The sequence below is a fragment of the Castor canadensis genome, chromosome 9, assembly GCF_047511655.1.
Source record: "Castor canadensis chromosome 9, mCasCan1.hap1v2, whole genome shotgun sequence".
In the NCBI taxonomy this organism is placed as follows: domain Eukaryota; kingdom Metazoa; phylum Chordata; class Mammalia; order Rodentia; family Castoridae; genus Castor; species Castor canadensis.
Window position 1 is genome coordinate 33,611,715 of NC_133394.1, and position 20,831 is coordinate 33,632,545.

At 36.8% G+C, this 20,831-nt stretch overlaps 1 protein-coding gene and 1 long non-coding RNA gene across 3 annotated transcripts in view; one reads left to right on the top strand and one right to left on the bottom strand.

Annotated features, from left to right (window-relative positions):
* Positions 1-20,831, top strand: part of LOC141410852 (uncharacterized) — a 108,851-nt gene that overhangs the window by 52,418 nt on the left and 35,602 nt on the right. Inside the window, exons 2-3 of the long non-coding RNA XR_012435625.1 lie at positions 9,582-9,735; positions 9,890-10,040. This is a non-coding gene — a long non-coding RNA (uncharacterized lncRNA). The remainder of the gene's footprint in view (positions 1-9,581; positions 9,736-9,889; positions 10,041-20,831) is intronic.
* Emcn (endomucin) overlaps positions 1-20,831 on the bottom strand; it is a 122,310-nt gene that overhangs the window by 21,456 nt on the left and 80,023 nt on the right. For both annotated transcript variants that reach the window (XR_012435624.1, XM_020186414.2), the window contains exons 5-6: positions 10,529-10,567; positions 103-192 (exon numbers count right to left, since the gene is read on the bottom strand). Coding sequence is in view for 1 of the 2 variants with exons in the window: in XM_020186414.2 (XP_020042003.1) it covers positions 103-192; positions 10,529-10,567 (129 nt within the window). In the remaining variant the exon portion in view is untranslated. The remainder of the gene's footprint in view (positions 1-102; positions 193-10,528; positions 10,568-20,831) is intronic.

Genomic DNA, 20,831 nt, shown 5'->3' on the forward strand with positions numbered 1-20,831 from the left:
TTGCAAATTCTGAAGAGCTCTGTTTTGAGGGTAGGAGTCATGATTGGTAGGGTTTGCTGGTAAACTAGAGCAAGTTTCCACTCTGAATCATAAAAAACGTACCTTGAAACTGCAAGATGTCTGGAGTTGTTTCTGCTGTTGAGAGTAACTTAGTGGTTTTAGGAGGTGATGCATCTGGTTGTTGAGTGTGAACTGTAGGAAAATCACAAATCCAGAGTTATACTATGGTATTGAATCTTCACATCAGATTTCTTTAAACACTGTGCATTTCTAAAGATCTGCAAAAACTATCTGTTGTTGAATAATAGGGTAGATACAATGGTCACACTAAACCACAAGGTCACCTGTGCCTCCTGAAAGATGGTTAAACTCGAAATCACATAAGCTAGGCATCAGTGTTATATCTTTACAAACTGGCCAACAAAACTTGAGACAGTCTCTTTCCCTAGGCTAAAGCCTGCATAGTGTACTATATGAGATTCTTGTGAGATGCAAATCTATGCAAAAACACTATTCAAATTTCAGATATTACAACTTTGGGAGATAATGAGTTTCTCCATCACACATACCTAAAATGAACATAAATGCACAGGACTTCAGATTTTATAGTATTTCTCAATGGTTGAAAAGAAAGGATTGCTATTGAGGCTTTGGTGAGAAGAATAGGAGGGAAATCAAAGAGGACTCCTTCATATTCACCCCTAAAACTCAGCAGCTGTGTCTACTGTGCATCTCACCTGGAAAAACCACTGTGTGGTTGTGTCTCCACTATAGTCCATGCTCTTTTTGACCAAGGGAAATATTACTATCGTTACTAATTTGTTTAATTAACAGAAGGAAATTCTAAGTGAGAGTTATTTAAAAAGATGATTATTACAATTATAATACATTTTATTCATTTTTATACATAAAAGCAGTGTGTCAATGAATTCAAAGGGAGTATAAGTAATTGAATATTTTATAAGCCTATACTCTTTTCATGAATTGAAAAAAACATAATTTTTACTTCAAAAAATTTTTAAACATTAATTCTTGGTTGCTTGTGGTATGAATTGCTTTACTTGTATTACACTACAACTGTTTGCTTTGTCACTCCATGGAACTACAAGCTCCTTAAGTGCAAAAGGCCATAATTCTCCTCATACCTGACATGGGCATGGCTACAGTGGGTGTGCAGTAAAATGTAGCTGACTGCTTGGTGCACTAAGAGACCTCTCTTATAACTGCGACCCCTTCAGAGTTTGGCGATCATGGATAATTGCATCAAATAAATTGATTATCTCTAGAACTCCCTTAGCTTTTTCCTCCTTTGCCACCCACAGCCCAGCACACACAGCATGCTCATGCATTTTTGACATCTGTGGGGGAAGAATAATGTTTAGAGCCCGTAATGTTCTTGCCATGTAAAAGATCTGTGGGAGGAAGCTAGATATATGCCCATAAGAGCACAGAAAAATGTCAGGCTGGTGCACTAAGCAGGCAGGGAAAGGAATATTAAATGAAAGTGGAACCTTGGTTCTTTGAGTTGCTTTTCTCAGTATCAAGAGTTTTAATGAGGATGAATGCTCTTTCAGTTGTGCTGGCAGAGGACAAAATGGCTGGTTAAATGCCCAATGGTCTTAATTCTCCTGGGATTCTCCAGGATTAATTTTCAAAACTCCATATCCTACCTTATTACCTTCTTATGCGCAGGCTAAGTGGGAACCTCAGAACTGAGTACAACCTATGTGATCCAGATGGAACTCCAAGAATTCTCACTTAAAACATGTTGATTGCCCAAGGTCAATGGTTATTGTTAATGATCCCTAAGTGGGCAACAGAGCTACTCGTGCTGAATGGAATGATTTAGTGGTTCTTGGAATACAAGCTCTCAAGTTTGTTTTTTTTTAAACTGTAACTCTCAGGTAAGAAATCAGTTCTGAATCCAATACTCACACACAAAATTTACTTCTATTTGTGTAATACCATCTGGTGTTTTCTATTCTTTTTTATTTTAAAAGTAGTGGCTGTGATTTCTATTAGTGACCCACAATTTGAGAAACCTTGTCTTTCAGCATGATCATATGGCTGAAATCATGGTGCTTGGCTGAATTCACAAATTGTGAGCCTGATGTTATTGTTTCTGGGACTGGACTGAGGGATTCCTGGTGTGGTCTGATGCTCTCCATGTGTTTTGTTGAGACTGCATTATCCTCCATGACTACCAGAGAAGGTATCAGAGCAGTACAGCGGACTACTTGAGAGCATGATTCTGAAGAGAGTACCTGGGTTCAGATCTGACTCTAGAACTTACTTTCTACAGAAACCTGGCAAGTTTTTTTTTATAATTTTTTTTCTTTTATTATTCATATGTGCATACAAGGCTTGGGTCATTTCTCCCCCCTGCCCCCACCACCTCCCTTACCACCCACTCCGCCCCCTCCCTCTCTCCCCCACCCCCTCAATACCCAGCAGAAACTATTTTGCCCTTATTTCTAATTTTGTTGTAGAAAGAGTATAAGCAATAATAGGAAAGAACAAGGGTTTTTGCTGGTTAAGATAAGGATAGCTATACAGGGCATTGTCTCACATTGATTTCCTGTGCGTGGGTGTTACCTTCTAGGTTAATTCTTTTTGATCTAACCTTTTCTCTAGGTCCTGGTCCCCTTTTCCTGTCGGCCTCAGTTGCTTTTAAGGTATCTGCTTTAGTTTCTCTGCGTTGAGGGCAACAAATGCTAGCTAATTTTTTAGGTGTCTTACCTATCCTCACCCCTCCCTTGTGTGCTCTCGCTTTTATCATGTGCTCAAAGTCCAATCCCATTGTTGTGTTTGCCCTTGATCTAGTGTCCACATATGAGGGAGAACATACGATTTTTGGTCTTTTGGGCCAGGCAAACCTCACTCAGAATGATGTTCTCCAATTCCATCCATTTACCAGCGAATGATAACATTTCATTCTTCTTCATGGCTGCATAAAATTCCATTGTGTATAGATACATTTTCTTAATCCATTCATCAGTGGTGGGGCATCTTGGCTGTTTCCATAACTTGGCTATTGTGAATAGTGCCGCAATAAACATGGGTGTGCAGGTGCCTCTGGAGTAACCTGTGTCACAGTCTTTTGGGTATATCCCCAAGAGTGGTATTGCTGGATCAAATGGTAGATCAATGTCTAGCTTTTTAAGTACCTGGCAAGTTTTTTAACCTGATTTTCCTCACATACCAATGGGCTTCTAAAAGTTCTATATCCTATTGTTGCTGGGAAAATTAAATGAGTAAAAACAAATTTAAATTTCCTAGAAGATAGTATATACAGTATATGATATTGTTATCAGTATGTATATGCTATATTGTATATGTAGATTATACATTACTATATAATATTAACATATCACATTTTAGGGATATGTTATATCCTTAAAAACTTGACTCTGCCAAGGTCAGCTTGTCTAATTTTCTCAAAAATTCTAAGTGTAAAAATTCAGAAAATAGCCTCTTCAGACACTTCCATATTTTCAAATATTTCTTTTCTCTAGTCAAGATCTGACTGTAGAAACTGGGATATATGGGACTCTTAGAAGATGTAGGTTTTTACTTGGATCCTGACTTTGGTGATTCATCTTATTATTTGGTGATGATTTTTTGAGTCATGGATATATTGAGTCACAATTCAAATCCACTTTACAAGCTTCAGGTCAGAACTTAGAGCAAAGTTGTTTGCAGTCTCTTAGAGCCCAGGGTTCCATTGTAATAATGTGGATCCAAATTTACTCGATTGGTGTCTGATAATGGTACATTTTTGGCTCTTCCTATGAACTTTACAAGTCATTGCGTTTTAAGGACAGGAGTGTTTATTGATGTTCCAGGGCATCCAAGGTTGCATTGAGAGCATGCCTTTTTAATAAAATCTTTGTACATTTAATTGCATCTTGAACTCTGCTTCTCTGATGACTCAGACTAAAGTAGCCTCCATTAGCAACTGTTTAAAAGATTACTTCCTGTTAGGGCAGAGAGGAAGCCTTGGAAATTTTAAACTATAATGGCTTGCCTTTTAAAGTATTTTCTTTCCCCCTTTGGTGGAACCTAACTCTTACCATGGGAAAACACCTTTTCCCATTTCATGCTGTCAATACAGGACGCCTCTTCTTATTCCAACCTCAAGTCACTGCAGGACCAAAGTTTGCTCCTAAGAACTTGAGCATAGAAAGTTGATTTATCCCCAGAATGAAGCTTTGAAGGGACTATGAGAATATTAAATCCTCACATTACCTGGCTTTTACCCTTCTTTATTCTGTGAGGATCCCAGTGTACTTTTAATTTGAAAGTAAATCTTTATTTGACTTAAGTTAACTAGAGCCATGTTCTATTGTTTGCAAATACAATTTGAATATTTTATTCATTATTTTGTTTCTTTTGGCTAATGGAACATGATGATTTGAGGGTTAAGTCCTTCTAGCTAAGCATTTGGAGTCATATCTGGCTAATAATATAGTCATATATTCAAACAGAATAAAACTTGAGCCCCATGGCTGCAGATCGCTTATACATATGTATGTATGTTTAACTTCCACGTGTAGGAGTGTATATGTATGTGTGTACATGTATGTGTGTATATATTACATATACATTTCTTAATTTCTACAAGTTTTATTTTATCATCATTAAAATGCCTCAAAGATCATAAAAATGAAAGGTAGTACATGCAAAGTGCCCAGTAAGTTTGAAATGTAGCAATTATTTATTCCGCTAACATTTGTGGGGAACTGCTATGAGTTAAACCTTATGCTAGACTTTAGAATCTGAGTTACTAGTAAACACACTTTTTGTTCTGGAAGAAAATTTATTCTCACACTAAAGCACTCCTATCATAGTCCTGCTGCTTGCAGCAATAAGACGGCATGAATCCAGGTGGAATGACAAATCATTTTCATTTTGGGTATAACCTTAATGTATTTGTGGTGACTGTGTAGAAAGCAGAGTTCAGAAATGTTATAATACCATATCTGAGAAAAAAGTGACACTGCAGAGACTTCCCTTGCACCAGACACTAAATGGCACACATTTGCCAGCCTTGAATTGTCCAAACCTTTTATTTTGCATGTGATGAAACTTGATACTTGGATAGGTTAACCAGCTTTGTGAAGGTCTTACAGCTATAGCGATGGAGCTGTAACTAAGACTTGGATCACCTGACTGCTCTGCTCCAGTGTTTTTTCTACTATTTATATTCTTTCTCTATTCTGTGAACAAGCACAGAGAGGTCTTTTCTTCCAGTTCATTGGTGAACTCACCAGCCACCTACATAGTATAATTTATGATACGTACAAACTCCTCCTTCCCACTTCAATGCCCAGAAAACATCTTCCACTGATATTTGTGTTGTTCTTTTGTTTTGTTTTGAGCTCTCACTATGTAGCCTGTGCTGGTGATCCTCCTGCTTCAGTCTCCCAAGTGCTGGGAGTATGCATGTGGGTCACTGGGCCTTTCTTTCTTGATTGACTTCTCTAAGCACTAGTCTTTTCTCCTTTCTAGCCTGGGCTGAAGTCTCAGCATTATAAGTATTGCTTGAGCTGTACCATAAAGTTGGTGGTATTCTAAGAAAATCTATATGATAGTTTTCTATTCAGATTTTCTAAAATGCTATTGATTTTATTTGTTCCATCAGTAAATGTTCAATATGTGTCCAAGTTGTTTTTAAAAATATGTAATTATAATTCCTAGAAGAATTTCAGGTTAACCAAGTTTTAGCATAAACACCCACACAATACAAAGGCATGGTTGAGTTAGTCATGCCAGGTAACTAGAATTAGAAAATTAGAAAGGAGGACTTGAGAGGAAGGTATGAGATGCACAGATATTAGTGAGAGAAGTGTGGGAGGTAATAGAAAATAAAATATCATAGTGTATGAAAGAAAATAAAACTGGTGTCTTATTTTTATTTCCCTATGCTTTTGCTCACACTTCTTTTTGCTGTATAGGCATTTAATGTGTATATACCTGAGGGACTGACCTCCATTGAATTGAACAATTGCTAATTGTTTTACATTATTTATAAAAATTGGAACTGCCCTGTAATTGTAATTTGATTTAAGTATGTCCCATTTTTATAATGAACTTCTCAGCGTTTGATACAATAAATCATTCTTTAGCCGCCAAGGTGGGTACACATCACTGGTAGAAAGAAATATCTATATTATGCCCTAAACCATAGGCACGAAGATGAACTTTCCTAAATTCTGTTGGTATGGGACATAATAGAAAGGAAATGGGAAGGGTTCTGAACCATACTTAACCTAGATTTTAGTTCTTCCACTTACTGCCAGTCATGTTACCTTATCTGCCTATCCCACAGTATCTCATCTTTAAAACAAAAGATTAAAAATGTTTGCTTTTGGGCCAGGCTAACCTCACTTAGAATGATGTTCTCCAATTCCATCCATTTACCAGCAAATGATAACATTTCGTTCTTCTTCATGGCTGCATAAAATTCCATTGTGTATAGATACCACATTTTCTTAATCCATTCGTCAGTGGTGGGGCATCTTGGCTGTTTCCATAACTTGGCTATTGTGAATAGTGCCACATGGGTGTGCAGGTGCCTCTGCCCAAAAGACCAAAAATCGTATGTTCTCCCTCATATGTGGACATTAGATCAAGGGCAGACACAACAATGGGATTGGACTTTGAGCACATGATAAAAGTGAGAGCACAAAAGGGAGGGGTGAGGATAGATAAGACACCTAAAAATCTAGCTAGCATTTGTTTCCCTTAATGCAGAGAAACTAAAGCAGATACCTTAAAAGCAACTGAGGCCAATAGGAAAAGGTGACCAGGACCTAGAGAAAAGGTTAGATCAAAAAGAATTAACCTAGAAGGTAACACACACGCACAGGAAATCAATGTGTGTCAATGCCCTGTATAGCTATCCTTATCTCAACCAGCAAAAACCCTTGTTCTTTCCTATTATTGCTTATACTCTCTCTACAACAAAATTAGAAATAAGGGCAAAATAGTTTCTGTTGGGTTTTGAGGGGGGGGAGAGGGAGGGGGCGGAGCAGGTGGTAAGGGAGGGGGTGGGAGCAGGGGGGAGAAATGACCCAAGCCTTGTAGCCTTGTATGCACATATGAATAATAAAATTAAAAAAAAAAAAGGAAACCAAAAAAAAAATGTTTGTTTTTCTCGTAAAGGCAGAAAATTAACTTATATCTGGAGAAACAGAATGGCTTGTATTGTTTTAGAAATATTGTTTATTTGTTCTTTTTTTTCTAATCTGATGGAAGGAAATCAAACCCAAGATATTTCTCTCTACCAGTTTTTTCTGCAATGTCCATAAATGTGGATGAATTTCTCTCTCCTCTACTAAGATTCCTGGCTAGCCTGCAGGTAGCCTTCTTTATACCTGTAACCTTTGGGAACTTTAAACCAAGGGTCAGCACATTTTCTATAAAGGGCCAAATAGTAAATATTTGAACATTCAGGACCATAACATCTGGTATATAGTATTCCATTAGGGTTTCAAAGTAAAATTCCTTTAATTTTTATGACAATATTTTTGTTGGAGAAGAGAGGTAGAACATTCTATACCTTTCAGAGTGCTAAGAACAAATTCCCTAATGGAATACTATATACCAGATATTATTCTAATTATTTAAAAAAATTAGCTCACTCAATTATTGCATTATTTGCATTTTACAAAGTAAAAAATGAAGCACAGAGAGATTAATTAATTGCCTGAGATCACACAGCAAGTAGTTAGCAGAGATAGGATTTCAATGCAGGCTGTAGAGCCAATTAATTCTTTAAGAACCATAAAATTCTAAGTTTATAAAGCTCAAGATAGGGAAGACGAACTTTTTCAAAGTATAGTATACATATCTATGGAATTATCATAACGAAACCTCCTTGTATTATTAATGTATGCTAATATAATAATATGAATGGGGTGAATTTGATCGAAGTATATTATATGCATATTGTAATTAGCACAATAAAATCCCTTTGTATAATTAACTTATGTTAATAAAAATTTCTAAAAACCATTAGATATTATTTTGGCATAAGGCTTATTTCCAGCTTGAATGGATTCTAACTGAATAAAAATATGAATATTAAAAAACTGCCAGGCATGGTTATGTATGCCTGTAATCCCCGTCACTCAGAAGGTGGAGAGAGGAGGACTGTGATTTGAGGCCAGCCCAAACAAAAGTTGGTGAGACTCTATCTGAAACATAAACTAAAAGCAAAAAGACTGGAGGGCATGGTTCAAGTGGTAAAGCGCCTGCCTAGCCAGCATGAGGCTCTGAGTTCAAGTTCCAGTGCAACAACAACAAAAAGAAGTCAGAGAACTGAGGTAGCGCACTCTCTGTATAGATGATTCACACTTTAATGAGTTTCTAGAGGTGTAAACCAGCACCCAGAGCAGTGGGTGAAGCATAATGAATAAGCCTGACAGGAGGACATACTCTCTTTTCTAGAGACCAGGGGATAGGCTTGTGGGACTTGTAATGTCTGTACTTGCTTCTGCTTTCCTTCTAAATTTAATGTCTACAAAGTAACTGAGGCTCTGAAACGCAGATAAGGAAAATGAAGAAAGGGGGGTTCAATGAGTGCTGATCACTGTGGGACTGTGGCTCGATGGTTAACAAATCATTCTTACATCTTTAATGATAAAGGCATAAGGCTACGGAAGTCTTTAATCTGAAAGTAGTTGCTAGCCATAGTATTGACTATATGTTAATACGTTTGTTAACTCGTGTTTTGGGGGGATACGAATCTGAATTTTGTATTTAGTCGCAATGTATCTCTGAGTTTTGAGTGGAAACAAAAATGATTTTTCTTTTAGGATACAGCAGTCCCATGTGTTTCTCTTCTGCTATTCAAGTCCATGGATAGCCTTTTACCTGCTTTGGGAGAATTAGTTTGCATAACTAATTAAAATTAAAATAGCTGAGAGGTACCTTTTATTTCATTTAAAATCAAGTACACTACAGCTGGCATTTTGTAAATACAACTCTTTTAACAAAATGAAGGATGTTATAATTTCCTTAAAAGAAACTGACAAATATGGCAATCCTCCCAATTCTCCTTCATCTTCGGCTCCTTGTTTGTAGCCAATCCACAAAGGAAGACTCCCCTCCCAACTAGCCAGCCTCTCTGCAGGGTGCATTGCTGTGACATTGGGCACACCCTGTTTTGCCTGGTGCATACACACTTTGAGACTTTGAAGATGGAAATAATTTAAAAAATGGTGAAGAGATAAAATAAAGAGAACTGTTGTAAAATAACCGCTTTATCGGTAGATTATATTATATAACAGAAGACAATACTTGAAAGTTAAAAGCACAATAATGTGCTTCAAATTCCTTGAACAAAGGAGCTAGAAGGTAGACTAAAGACCATTTGCTGGGAAAATGGTCTTAGAATCACACATACTTTTTTTTTAAAATGTAAATTTGTTTCACTATATATATATAAAATTATATATTAAGAAATACATAAAATTGTATATATTGTATATATAGAATATATAGAGAGACCAGGAATGAAAACCTATGAAATTTATCATCTGTTCTTTTGTTTTGTTTTTATTTTTTTAAGATAGGTTCTTACTATGAAGCCCAGGCTGGCATGGAATTCTTGATGTTTCTGTCTAAGCCTCCTGAGTGCTGGGATTACAGGCACGAACCACCACACCCAGTGAGGTTTGTCATCTGCATAAGTACCAGGTAGACTATCGGAAGATAAAAATCTCCCATGTAAGTATAATTTCAAATCAACAGGAAGAGTCAACATTACTATTTTTCCCTGCCCAACAGTTTATTTTTCAAATCCTGTTACTCTACCATCCACCATTCATTCAGGATGAAAATAAAACTAAGGGATGGTTAGACATGAGCACTTTTCTTTCAGTTCTTTTTCAGATAGAGGCATGCATTTTTGCCCAGGTTGCCTCAGACCACGATCCTTCTACTTACAGCCTCCTATATAGCTGGGATAATACTTGTGTGACACCGTGCCAGCCTGTTTGTTGAGATGGGGGCCTCACCAACTTTTTGCTCAGGTTGGTCTCAAACCATGATTTTCTTAATCTCCACCTCATTAAATAGCTGGGATGACAGGCATAAGCCACTGTGCCTGACAGATATGAGTACTTCTTGGAGTGCTAACATTTTACATTGTTAACTGTGGTTTAAATCATCACCTTTTTGGATGCCAGGAGCAGACTTTGTCCAAAAGTAAGACACTGTACTTCTGAGAGGGGGCACACTGACCACAGACCAAGAACAGTGAGACCCAGGCAGAGGACAGTCTGTAGGCTTTATTCATTCACTTGGTCTGGGTCCCAGCACCTCAGTCACAGAGCACTCAGGTTCCCCTCAATGTTCTCTAGGGTTGTAACTTTAAAACTCAAGTCCCCCTAACACTTCATTTGCCCCATTATATTTCCCTTCATAGCAATTTACCTTGCTCTCAAAATGATTGACCTACTTTTTCTCATTCTTGAGATTTTACCCATATGTATAATCAGAGAAGAGAAAATTAACTTACCTGACATTGCAGTTGTTTGGATTAAACTCTGATTCTCAGCTTTAAAGGAGAGAAAAGAAAAAAAAAATCACTAAAATTAAATTGTGAGTATTAGAACTGATTTCACAACTGTTTTGAAGAAAAGTGGATCAAGATCTTAGCTTATTTCTGACTCACTTTTCCACAAATCATAGAATCATTGTGCTTCATTGCAACTACTTAGTTCTGCCTTTTAATGGGAATGTAGTCATACATTATACCTGAAGATTGGGTATGGCTATGTTCCAATAAAACTTTATTGAGAAAAATAGTCCAGGGGTGTGAACTGGGCTTGTGGATCACAATTGACTGAGTCTTGCTTTAGAGCATCAAGTAAAACTTCATTCCTGGAACCCAGTTAATGACAGATCCTATGGTAGCTGCTTCATGGATGGGAGTGCTGCTTGCTGACATGGTGCATCTCATCACTTGGGGAGGGTGCAGTTACTTTGGGAATGTAGGGGTTTTTTATGGTAAATACAACCTAAGAAAACTTTCTTTAAGGAAAGCCATTTGAGAGAATTAGAATCAAGGTCCTTTTACTAACTTTGTGTATAAGGAATATGGACAGGATTTGTTGCATTAAAAATAGAAATTAATTTTGAAACAACTAGAAGCCTAATAATGACATTTAAAAATATCTACTTGTCTCCTTTTTGTAGTCTCTTGACTACCAATTTCAGCATCTCAAATTTAACATGGCCCAAACAGAATCCTTGGCTGGTATTCTCAAATGCTCCTCTCCCCACATCACCTTGGATCAATGCATGGTACCATTGTCTTCCAGGTAAAGCAAAACATTAGTCCCTCCTGGAGTCACCTTGTTTTTCCTTTTTCTTGCTCCTATCAGCTATAGCTTCAAAATATGTTCGAAATTCATTCATCTCTCACCACAGCTTTGTTATTGTTCATCCAGTACTCAGCTCTCTGCCTTTAGTAACTGCAAAAGCTCCTAGAAAACTCTTACAATTAAAGCTTGACTGCTCTAGTGGCTTCCTTTCCTTACTCTGGTGGGTCAGTCTTTGCAGGATGTGAGGACTGCTGTCTTGCCCCTCGATTCATCTCCAGCTATTCAGTTCCCTGTTTTACCCTACTCTACATTGTGGCTTTGCAATAGTAGATCAAAGGTACAGGGCTCTTCCTGACCCAGGTTTCTCTTGCCCTTCCCTGTGTCTCAGTGTCCTTCCCTCAGGCCTACCCTGGTTTCTGTTTTCCTTTCCTAAGTCTGCTCAGATGTTGTTGTTTAGAGAAGTCTGTCCTACCTTGCCTGAATTGTCTCCTTCCTTTTACACCAGAGACATTTACTTTTCTTCTTTAAAAAAAATATTGTTGTTTCCTAGAATGTAACTCCCTGGGGACAGATATCCTATCTTACTAGAGCTGTGATTCCAGTGCCTACTACTGGGATGTGGCAAAGCAGGTGTCTAGTAGATAGAAAGTAATAATGATAAATAAAAGTAACCTTATTTACTTGAGTGCAAATTTTAAGATAAAATTGATATTTTAATAAAATTGCTACTTGGATAAGGATAACTATCATTTTAAGCACCTTTTATGATCAGTTCTGTATATTATTTGCTGACATCTATCAGAGGTATTATTCCCATTGTGCATATCTACAAGTATTAGCTGAGAGAAGTGATATAACTTTCTCAAAGGTAAAACCATGATTACAATTCAGGTCTGCTGGTTCCAAATCCTTTCATGAAAATAGTCAGCTTTTCCTTCCACTAAACTGTTCCAAATGTAAAGCTTATATAATTAATTCCTACTTTGATAACTAGGTATAATACTTTTGAACAAACATGCATAATGATGCACTGGGAAGATGCAGTTAAAATATTGATTAGCAACTAGAGAATTAAAATAGAAAGAAAATGAAAACCTTTCTTTCTCTTATTAATATCAGGTCATAACCTTTCTTGCTGACAGACGTGGTTAAGAATGAACAATTTTAGGCTTGCATCAGACAAAACCTTCTGAATATCCTTTATTTGAATTTCCTTTAACCTTCAAAGTGAATAGTTTTATATGAACATAAAATACACAAGAAACATAACTATGCCTTAAAACTTAGCTGAATTTTAAAGAAACAAATCAATTCAAAATGATTGAGTATCCTAAGGGACTTAGAGTATCTATCTATCTATCATCTATCTACCTATCTATCTATCTATCTACCTAATACAATTGATAGATGAATTAATTATGTGAGGACAAAGATTTCTGCAAATCTTTGCATTTAATCAAGAATGGAACATAGCCAAGCATGGTGGTACATGCCTTTAATCCCAACATTCAGGAGATAGAGGCAGGGGGATCACAAGTTTAAAGCCAGCCTGAACTCTATAGTGGGGAGGCACTGTCTCAAACTCTCTAAAACCCAAGGATGGGTATGTAGCTAAGTCTTGGAGCACTTGCTTACCATGTACAAAGCCCCCCTGACTTTATCTTAGCACCACAATGTGTGTGTGTGTGTGTGTGTGTGTGTAAATATTTTTAAGAGTATATAATGTTTTCATGTGAATACAACATTCAAACTTGGATTCAATTTGGTGAACACAAAAGTTTAGTACAAATGAATGCTTTGGAATATTGCTAAATTGATAGAAGAAACATTTGTGATTAGTCCTGGTTTTTATTTATAACATTGTATATAACTTTAATGACACATATGTATTGTGAGAAAAGGCCAAACTGTGATATGTACAGTAATGAGGAAAACCAAGTAGCGAATAAATACTAGCTGTTAACCATTCTCAAAGGTAGGTGTTAATAAAGAACAAAACCTTTAGTCAGAGTGGTTGGCAATTTGAAAGGTTTTTGTTGAGTTTGATTCTCTAATATCAAACTGCTATTTCACGAAATTCAAATAAATTTCACATTTATCCTAAACTAAATTTACTCAGTTATCTTTTGAATCAGAAACTTCAGTAAGGGGAGATCCAAGATGGTGACTGGGACACAGCTGCAAGACCATGTGAGTTCCATGAACCAGGGACTTTGCTGAGATTCTGGAGACAAACTTGGCTGAAGTAAAGCACCAGGAAGAGCTGAAAGTATGGAACTCTAAACCCCTAGATTGTGGAAGGCTTCTCCATGCCACAATCTGCTAAAAGTACAGCTGGTCTACCAAGTCCCCACCCCAAAGGCCCCCAATGCTGCTGCTCCACTCCACCAGGCTCCCCACCCCTGGGGACCCACCAGGCCCCAACTCCACATGAGACCTCGCAGATCCATTCCCAGGTGGGTTCCCCGCCCTTAGGTGCCCTGCCCCTTGGGCCCCGCTAGACCCTAGCTCTGCATGGGACCACTGGCTCCACACCCTGCCTGGATCTCCACCCCATGGGCCCCACCGGGCTCCAGCTCCATGTGGGACCACTGGATCCATGCCCCACTGGGTCTCCAGCCCCTTGGGCCACACCAGGTCCCAGCTCTATAGGCTTGCCAGATAGCTGCTCCACCAGGCTCCTGCTTGGCAGGCTGTCACAGGAAGGCTCCAAACCTGCCTAAGAGACACAGACAGACAGGACTGGATGCTTAAAGAATAACATCAGAACAACTAAGACTGCAACTTTACTGTTTCAGAACTGGTGATTTTTTTTTTTCCCCTTCTTTAAGGTTTGGATGTCTGGTTTGCTGTTTGATCACCCACCATCTCCCATTTTTTCACTTTTTTCTATTTTTTTCTTTCTTTCTTTCTTTTATCTTTCCTTCTCTTTCTCTTTTTCCTCCTTCTCTCTTGGTTTTGTTAGTATTAATATTGTAACCGAGTTAATACTAAATTATACATAGTTTAGGGACAGAAATGGTACCTAGTGGAAATATGGGTTGACAAAAAAGGAATGGAAACAATTCTCCACCCAAAAATAAAGTAGTACAGAATTTAGAATGAAATGAAGAAACTGGATACCCAGATCCAGACTTCAACAAAACAAAGATAAACTATACCAAGGAACCCTATGAAGCCCACAAGATCATTCTGAAAGAAGAATCTTGCAAGTAATTAATGAGAATTTCATAAAGATGTTACTAGACATGGTCAACCAAAACATACAGGAGGCACTCAAAAATTCTAAGACAACAAAAATAAAAAATATGAGAAAACACAGAAACAAACAGTGAAATCATAGGAGCCCTAAATAAACACCAAACTGAAACAGAGAACACCAAAAACAGCGAGATAAATGAATTAAGGGTGAAAATTGATAATATTAAAGAGGAAGTAACCTATGATATGGAAAACCTCAGGAAAAAGAATGAAACAGAAATACAAAACAAAATGGAAGGCCAGTCCAGCAGAATAGAACAAGCAGAAGACAGAATCTCAGAACTTGAAGATGAAATGGCAATTAAGGGAAAACTGAAGAACTATTAGTCAAACAACTCAAGACCTGTGAAAAGAAAATGCCAGAACTCACTGACTCCATCAAAAGACCAAACCTGAGCATCATGGGCATTGAAGAAAGAAAAGAGACACAAGCAAAAGGAATGTGTAATATATTCAACAAAATCATAACAGAAAATTTCCCAAATCTAGAGAAAATGATGCTTATTCAGGTAGAGGAAGCCTCCAGAACACAGAACAGACCTGACCAAAATAGAACTCTCCCATGACATATTATTATTAAAACAACAAGTACAGAGACTAGAGAAAGAATATTGAAGTCTATAAGAGAGAAAAAACAAATAACATACAAAGGTAAACCCATCAAAATCACAGCAGATTTCTCAACAGAAACCTTAAGGGCAAGAAGAGCATGGAGTGGGGTCTTCCAGGCACTAAATGAAAATAAATTCAATCCTAGGATACTTTACTCAGCAAAACTATTATTCAAAAATAGATGGAGTAATAAAAGCCTTCTATGATAAGCAGAAACTAAAACAATATGTGACCACCAAGCCACCACTACAAAAGATTCTCCAAGGAATTCTGCATAGAGAAAATGAAAGCAAACAAAACCATGAAAGGGCAGGCAATACCAAACCACAGGAGAAGAAAAGGCAAGAAAGTAGAGAGTAACATTGATGCAGCTACATATAATCAAACTCCTAATCAACAAAGACAACTACATGTCAGGGATCAACACGTATTTATCAATACTAACACTGAATGTTAATGGACTAAATTCCCCCATCAAAAGACACTGTTTGGCAAACTGGATTGAAAAAGAAGATCCAACAATCTGCTGCCTACAGGAGACCCATCTCATCAACAGAAACAAGCACTGGCTGAAAGTGAAAGGTTAGAAGAAGATTTACCAAGCCAGTTGTCCCGGAAAACAGGCAGGGGTAGCCATACTTATCTCAGACAAAGTAGACTTCACACCTACATTGATCAAATGAGATAAAGAAGGAAAATCCATACTAATAAAAGGAGAAATACACCAAAAGGAAATAACAGTTATCAACCTATATGCACCCAATTTCATCAAACATACTCTGAAGGACCTAAAAACATATATAAACTCTAACACAGTGGTAATGGGAGACCTTAATTATACCCCTCTATCACCAACAGATAAGTCATCCAAACAAAATATCAATAAAGAAATCCTAGAACTAAACCACACCATAGATCAAACGGACCTAGCTGATTTCTACAGAATATTTCATCCAACTTCTGCACAATATACATTCTTCTCAACAGCCCATGTAACCTTCTCCAAAACTGATCATATCTTAGGACACAAAGCAAGCCTCAGAAAATATAAGAAAATAGAAATAATCCCATGCATTCTACTGACCACAGTGCATTAAAACTAGAAATCAACAACAAAAACAGCAGTAAAAAACATGCATACAATTGGAAGCTGAACAACACATTGGTCAATGATCAATGGGTCACTGATGAAATAAAAGAGGAAATTAAAAGGTTCCGGGAAGTTAATGAAAATGAAAACATGACCTACCAGAACCAATGGGACACAGCAAAAGCAGTCCTAAAAAGAAAGTTTATAGCCATGAGTGCATATATTAAAAGGACAGAAATATCTCAGATAAATGACCTAATACTACAAGTCGAACTCCTAGAAAAACAAGAACAAGCAAATCCCAAAATAAGAAGAAGGAAAGGAATAATTAAAATAAGGGCTGAAATCAATGAAATAGAAACCAAAAAAACCATACAAAGAATCAATGAAATGAAAAGCTGGTTCTTTGAAAAAATAAATAAGACTGACAGACCCCTGGCAAACCTGACTAAAATAAGGAGAGAAAAAACCCAAATCAGTAAGATCAGAAATGCAAAAGGGAAGATAACAAAAAACACCACAGAAATCCAGGAAATCATCAGAGACTACTTTGAGAACCTATACTCTATTAAATTTGAAAATTTTGAAGAAATCAACAGATTTCTAGAAACTTACAACCAGCCAAAACTGAACCAAGAGGATATTAATCACCTGAATAGATCTACAACAAAAAAAGAAATTGAAACAGCAATCAAAAGTCTCCCAAAAAAGAAAAGTCCAGGACCTGATGGATTCACTGTTGAATTCTATCAGACCTTTAAAGAAGAACTAATACCAACTGTTCTTAAACTGTTCTACAAAATAGAAAGGGAAGGAACACTGCCTAACTAATTTTATGATGCCAATATTACTCTCAAACCAAAACCAGACAAAGACACCTCCAAAAAGAAAAACTACAGGCCAGTTTCCCTAATGAACATTGATGCAATAATCCTTAATAAAATAATGGCAAACCAAAACCAACAACACATCAGAAAGATCATGCACCATGACCAAGTTGGCTTCATCCCAGGAATTCAGGGAAGGTTCAACATACACAAATCTATAAATGTAATATGTCACATTAATAGAAGCAAAGACAAAAACCCTTGATCACCTCAATAGATGCAGAAAAAGCCGTCGACAAGATCCAACACCATTTCATGATAAAAGCTCAAAGAAAACTAGGAATAGAAGGAATGTACCTCAACATCGTAAAAGCTATATATGACAAACCTACAGCCAACATCATACTTAGTGGAGAAAAACTGAAACCATTTCCCTGAAAATCAGGAATGAGACTCCTATTCAACATACTGGAACTTCTTGCCAGAGCAATTAGGCAAGAAGAAGAAATAAAAGAAATACAATCAAAATATCCTTATTTGCAGATGATATGATCCTGTACCTTAAAGACCCAAAAAACTCTACCCAAAAACTCTTAGACATCATAAACAGCTATAGCAAGGTGGCAGGATACAAAATCAACTTACAAAAATCATTAGCTTTTTTTTACAACAACAACAAACAAACTGAGAAGGAATATATGGAAACAATTCCATTCACAATAGCCTCAAAAAAAGTCAAGTACCTAGGAGTAAATTAACAAAGGATTTGAATGACCTCTATAAGGAGAATTACAAACTCCTGCAGAAAGAGATCAAGGAAGACCATAGAAGATGGAAAGATCTCCTGTGTTCATGGATTGGTAGACTCAACATAGTAAAAATGGCGATATTACTGCACTTGATCTTAGCCAAAAGGCTGAGAAGTGATATATACTAGAGAAAGCAATCTACATGTTTAATGCAATTCCCATGAAAATTCCAATGATATTCATCACAGAGATTGAAAAATCTACTCTAAAGTTCATTTGGAAACACAAGAGACCACAAATAGCCAAGGCAATATTCAGCAAAAAGAGCAATACTGGAGGTATCACAATCCCCAACTTCAAACTATATTACAAAGCAACAGCAATAAAAACAGCATGGTACTGGCACAAAAACAGACATGAAGACCAGTGGAACAGAATAGAGGACCCAGATAGGAATCCACACAACTATACCCACCTCATTTTTGACAAAGGTGCCAAAAATATATGATGAAGAAAAGACAGCTCTTCAACAAATGTTGCTGGGAAAAGTGGTTATCCATCTGCAAGAAACTGAAACTAGATCCATGTCTATCACCTTGTACTAGTAAGACAACTCAAAATGGATCAAAGACCTTAATATCAGACCCAAAACTCTGAAGTTACTACAGAAAGGAACAGGAAACACTCTGGAACTAATAGGTATAGGCAAGGACTTCCTCAATAGAACCCCAGCAGCCCAGCAACTAAGAGAAAGAATGGACAAATGCAACTTCATACAATTAAAAAGCTTCTGCACAACAAAAGAAATTGTCTCTAAACTGAAGAGACCACCCACAGAGTGGGAAAAATATTTGTCAGCTACACATCACACAAGGGACTGATAACCAGAATATACAAGGTACTTAAGAAATTAAACTCTCCTAAAACCAATGAACCAATTAAGAAATGCATAACTGAACTAAACAGAACTTTCTCAAAGGAAGAAATTCAAATGGCCAAAAAACACATGAAAAAATGCTCACCATCTCTGGTCATAAAGGAAGTGCATATCAAAACCACACTAAGATTCCACCTCACCCCTGTTAGAATAGCCATCATCAAAAACACCACCAAGAACATGTGTTGGCAAGGATGTGGGGAAAAAGGAACCATGGTATAGCTGGTGGGAATGCAAGATAGTGCAACCACTCTGGAAAAAAAACTTGGAGACTTCTTAAAAATCTAAACATAGACCTGCCATATGATCCAGCAATCCCACTCCTGGGGATACAGCCAAAGAAATACAACACAGATTACTCCAGAGGCACCTGCACACCCGTGTTTATTGCAGCAGTATTCACAATAGCCAAGTTATGGAAACAGCCAAGATGCTTGACTACTGATGAATGGATTAAGAAAATGTGGTACTTGCACACAATGGAATTTTACTCAGCCATGAAGAAGAATGAAATCTTATCATTTGCAGGTAATTGGATGGAACTAGAGAACACCATTGTGAGTGAGGTTAGCCAAGCTCAGAAGACCAAAAATCGTATGTTCTCCCTCATATGTGGACTTAAGATCTAGGGCAAATGCAGCAATGTGGTTGGACTTGGATCACATGACAAAGGGAGAGCACATACGGGAGATATAGGAATAGGTAGAAAACCCAAAACATGAAAGCATTTGATGTCCCCACTCCAGAAGAACTAATACAGAAACCATAAAGTGACAGAAGTTAACATGAGAGGGGGATCAAGAACCAGTGTAAAGATCAGTTAGAGATGAATCAACATGGGTTGTAACACGTTTGTACATGAAAGCAATGCTAGGAATATTTCTGTATAGCTATCCTTAACTCAAGTAGCAAATATGCTTTGTCTTCCTTACTATGCTTATGTCTTTTCTTCAACAAAATTAGAGATAAGGGCAGAACAGGTTCTGCCTGGAAGTGAGAGGGGAGAGGGGAGAGGATGGGGGAGGATGCAGGGGGAAGAAATGACTCAAACAATGTACACACATGTGAATAAATGTATAATAAAAAAATTTAAAAGAAATAAAAAAAGAAACTTCATTAACAATACAACACACTGCTAAATATTCATATCTTATAAAGGCCATTGTGTTTTCAGCTAATAAAATAGCTTAAATAGAACAAGATAATGCAATTAACAAATTCAGGTGAAAGAATATATATATATGTATATATATATATACATATATATATACATATATACATAGCTATTCCTTTGTATAATTATCTATTGATTTGCTGTACAATAACTTATTGAGACCAATTCACATTTTCTTAATTATTGTCTATGTGACAATGACCAAGTTATTAGATATAAGATTGTTTCTGTTGTCCAAATTAGGACATATGACTAATACTTTATAATTCTGAGAATTTATTTTGTACTTGCACACAGGAAATGTTATAAAATAATTAACTAACATGTAAGAAAAAGATATGGTTAAGTCCTCACAAACGGTGCAATTCATAAAAATTCATGGGCAATCAAATAAAATAATGTTTTTCAAAATGTGAAATGGTAGCTTTGTATGAGAGATCCTATGTACAGGGGTATGATTGAAACATTCAATGAGAAAGTTATTTCCTTCTCAGCTTTATTTCAGTTTATTTGGTTATTTTGGTGAGAAAGTTTCAAAGTCTCAATTTGATACATATATCTAAAATGTGCTTTCTTGTTTTTTTTTTTTTAAATAAGAAAGAAGTGTTAAGCTCAGAATTTTTGGCAAGCAACAAAGTCTAGTTAGAATTTTATTTTATTTTTCTTATATTATAGTGATTTTTATGTCTACCTCTCATTTATGCCAAGAAAAACTGGTTTAAGAGTAAAAAGAACACCAATTGAAAGAAAAGTACTTAATAAGTAATAGCACAAAAGTTGTGAGAAATATTTAGGTAAAGTTTTGCATTCTACACATTTGTAGAATATGAGTAAGCAATTGGAGG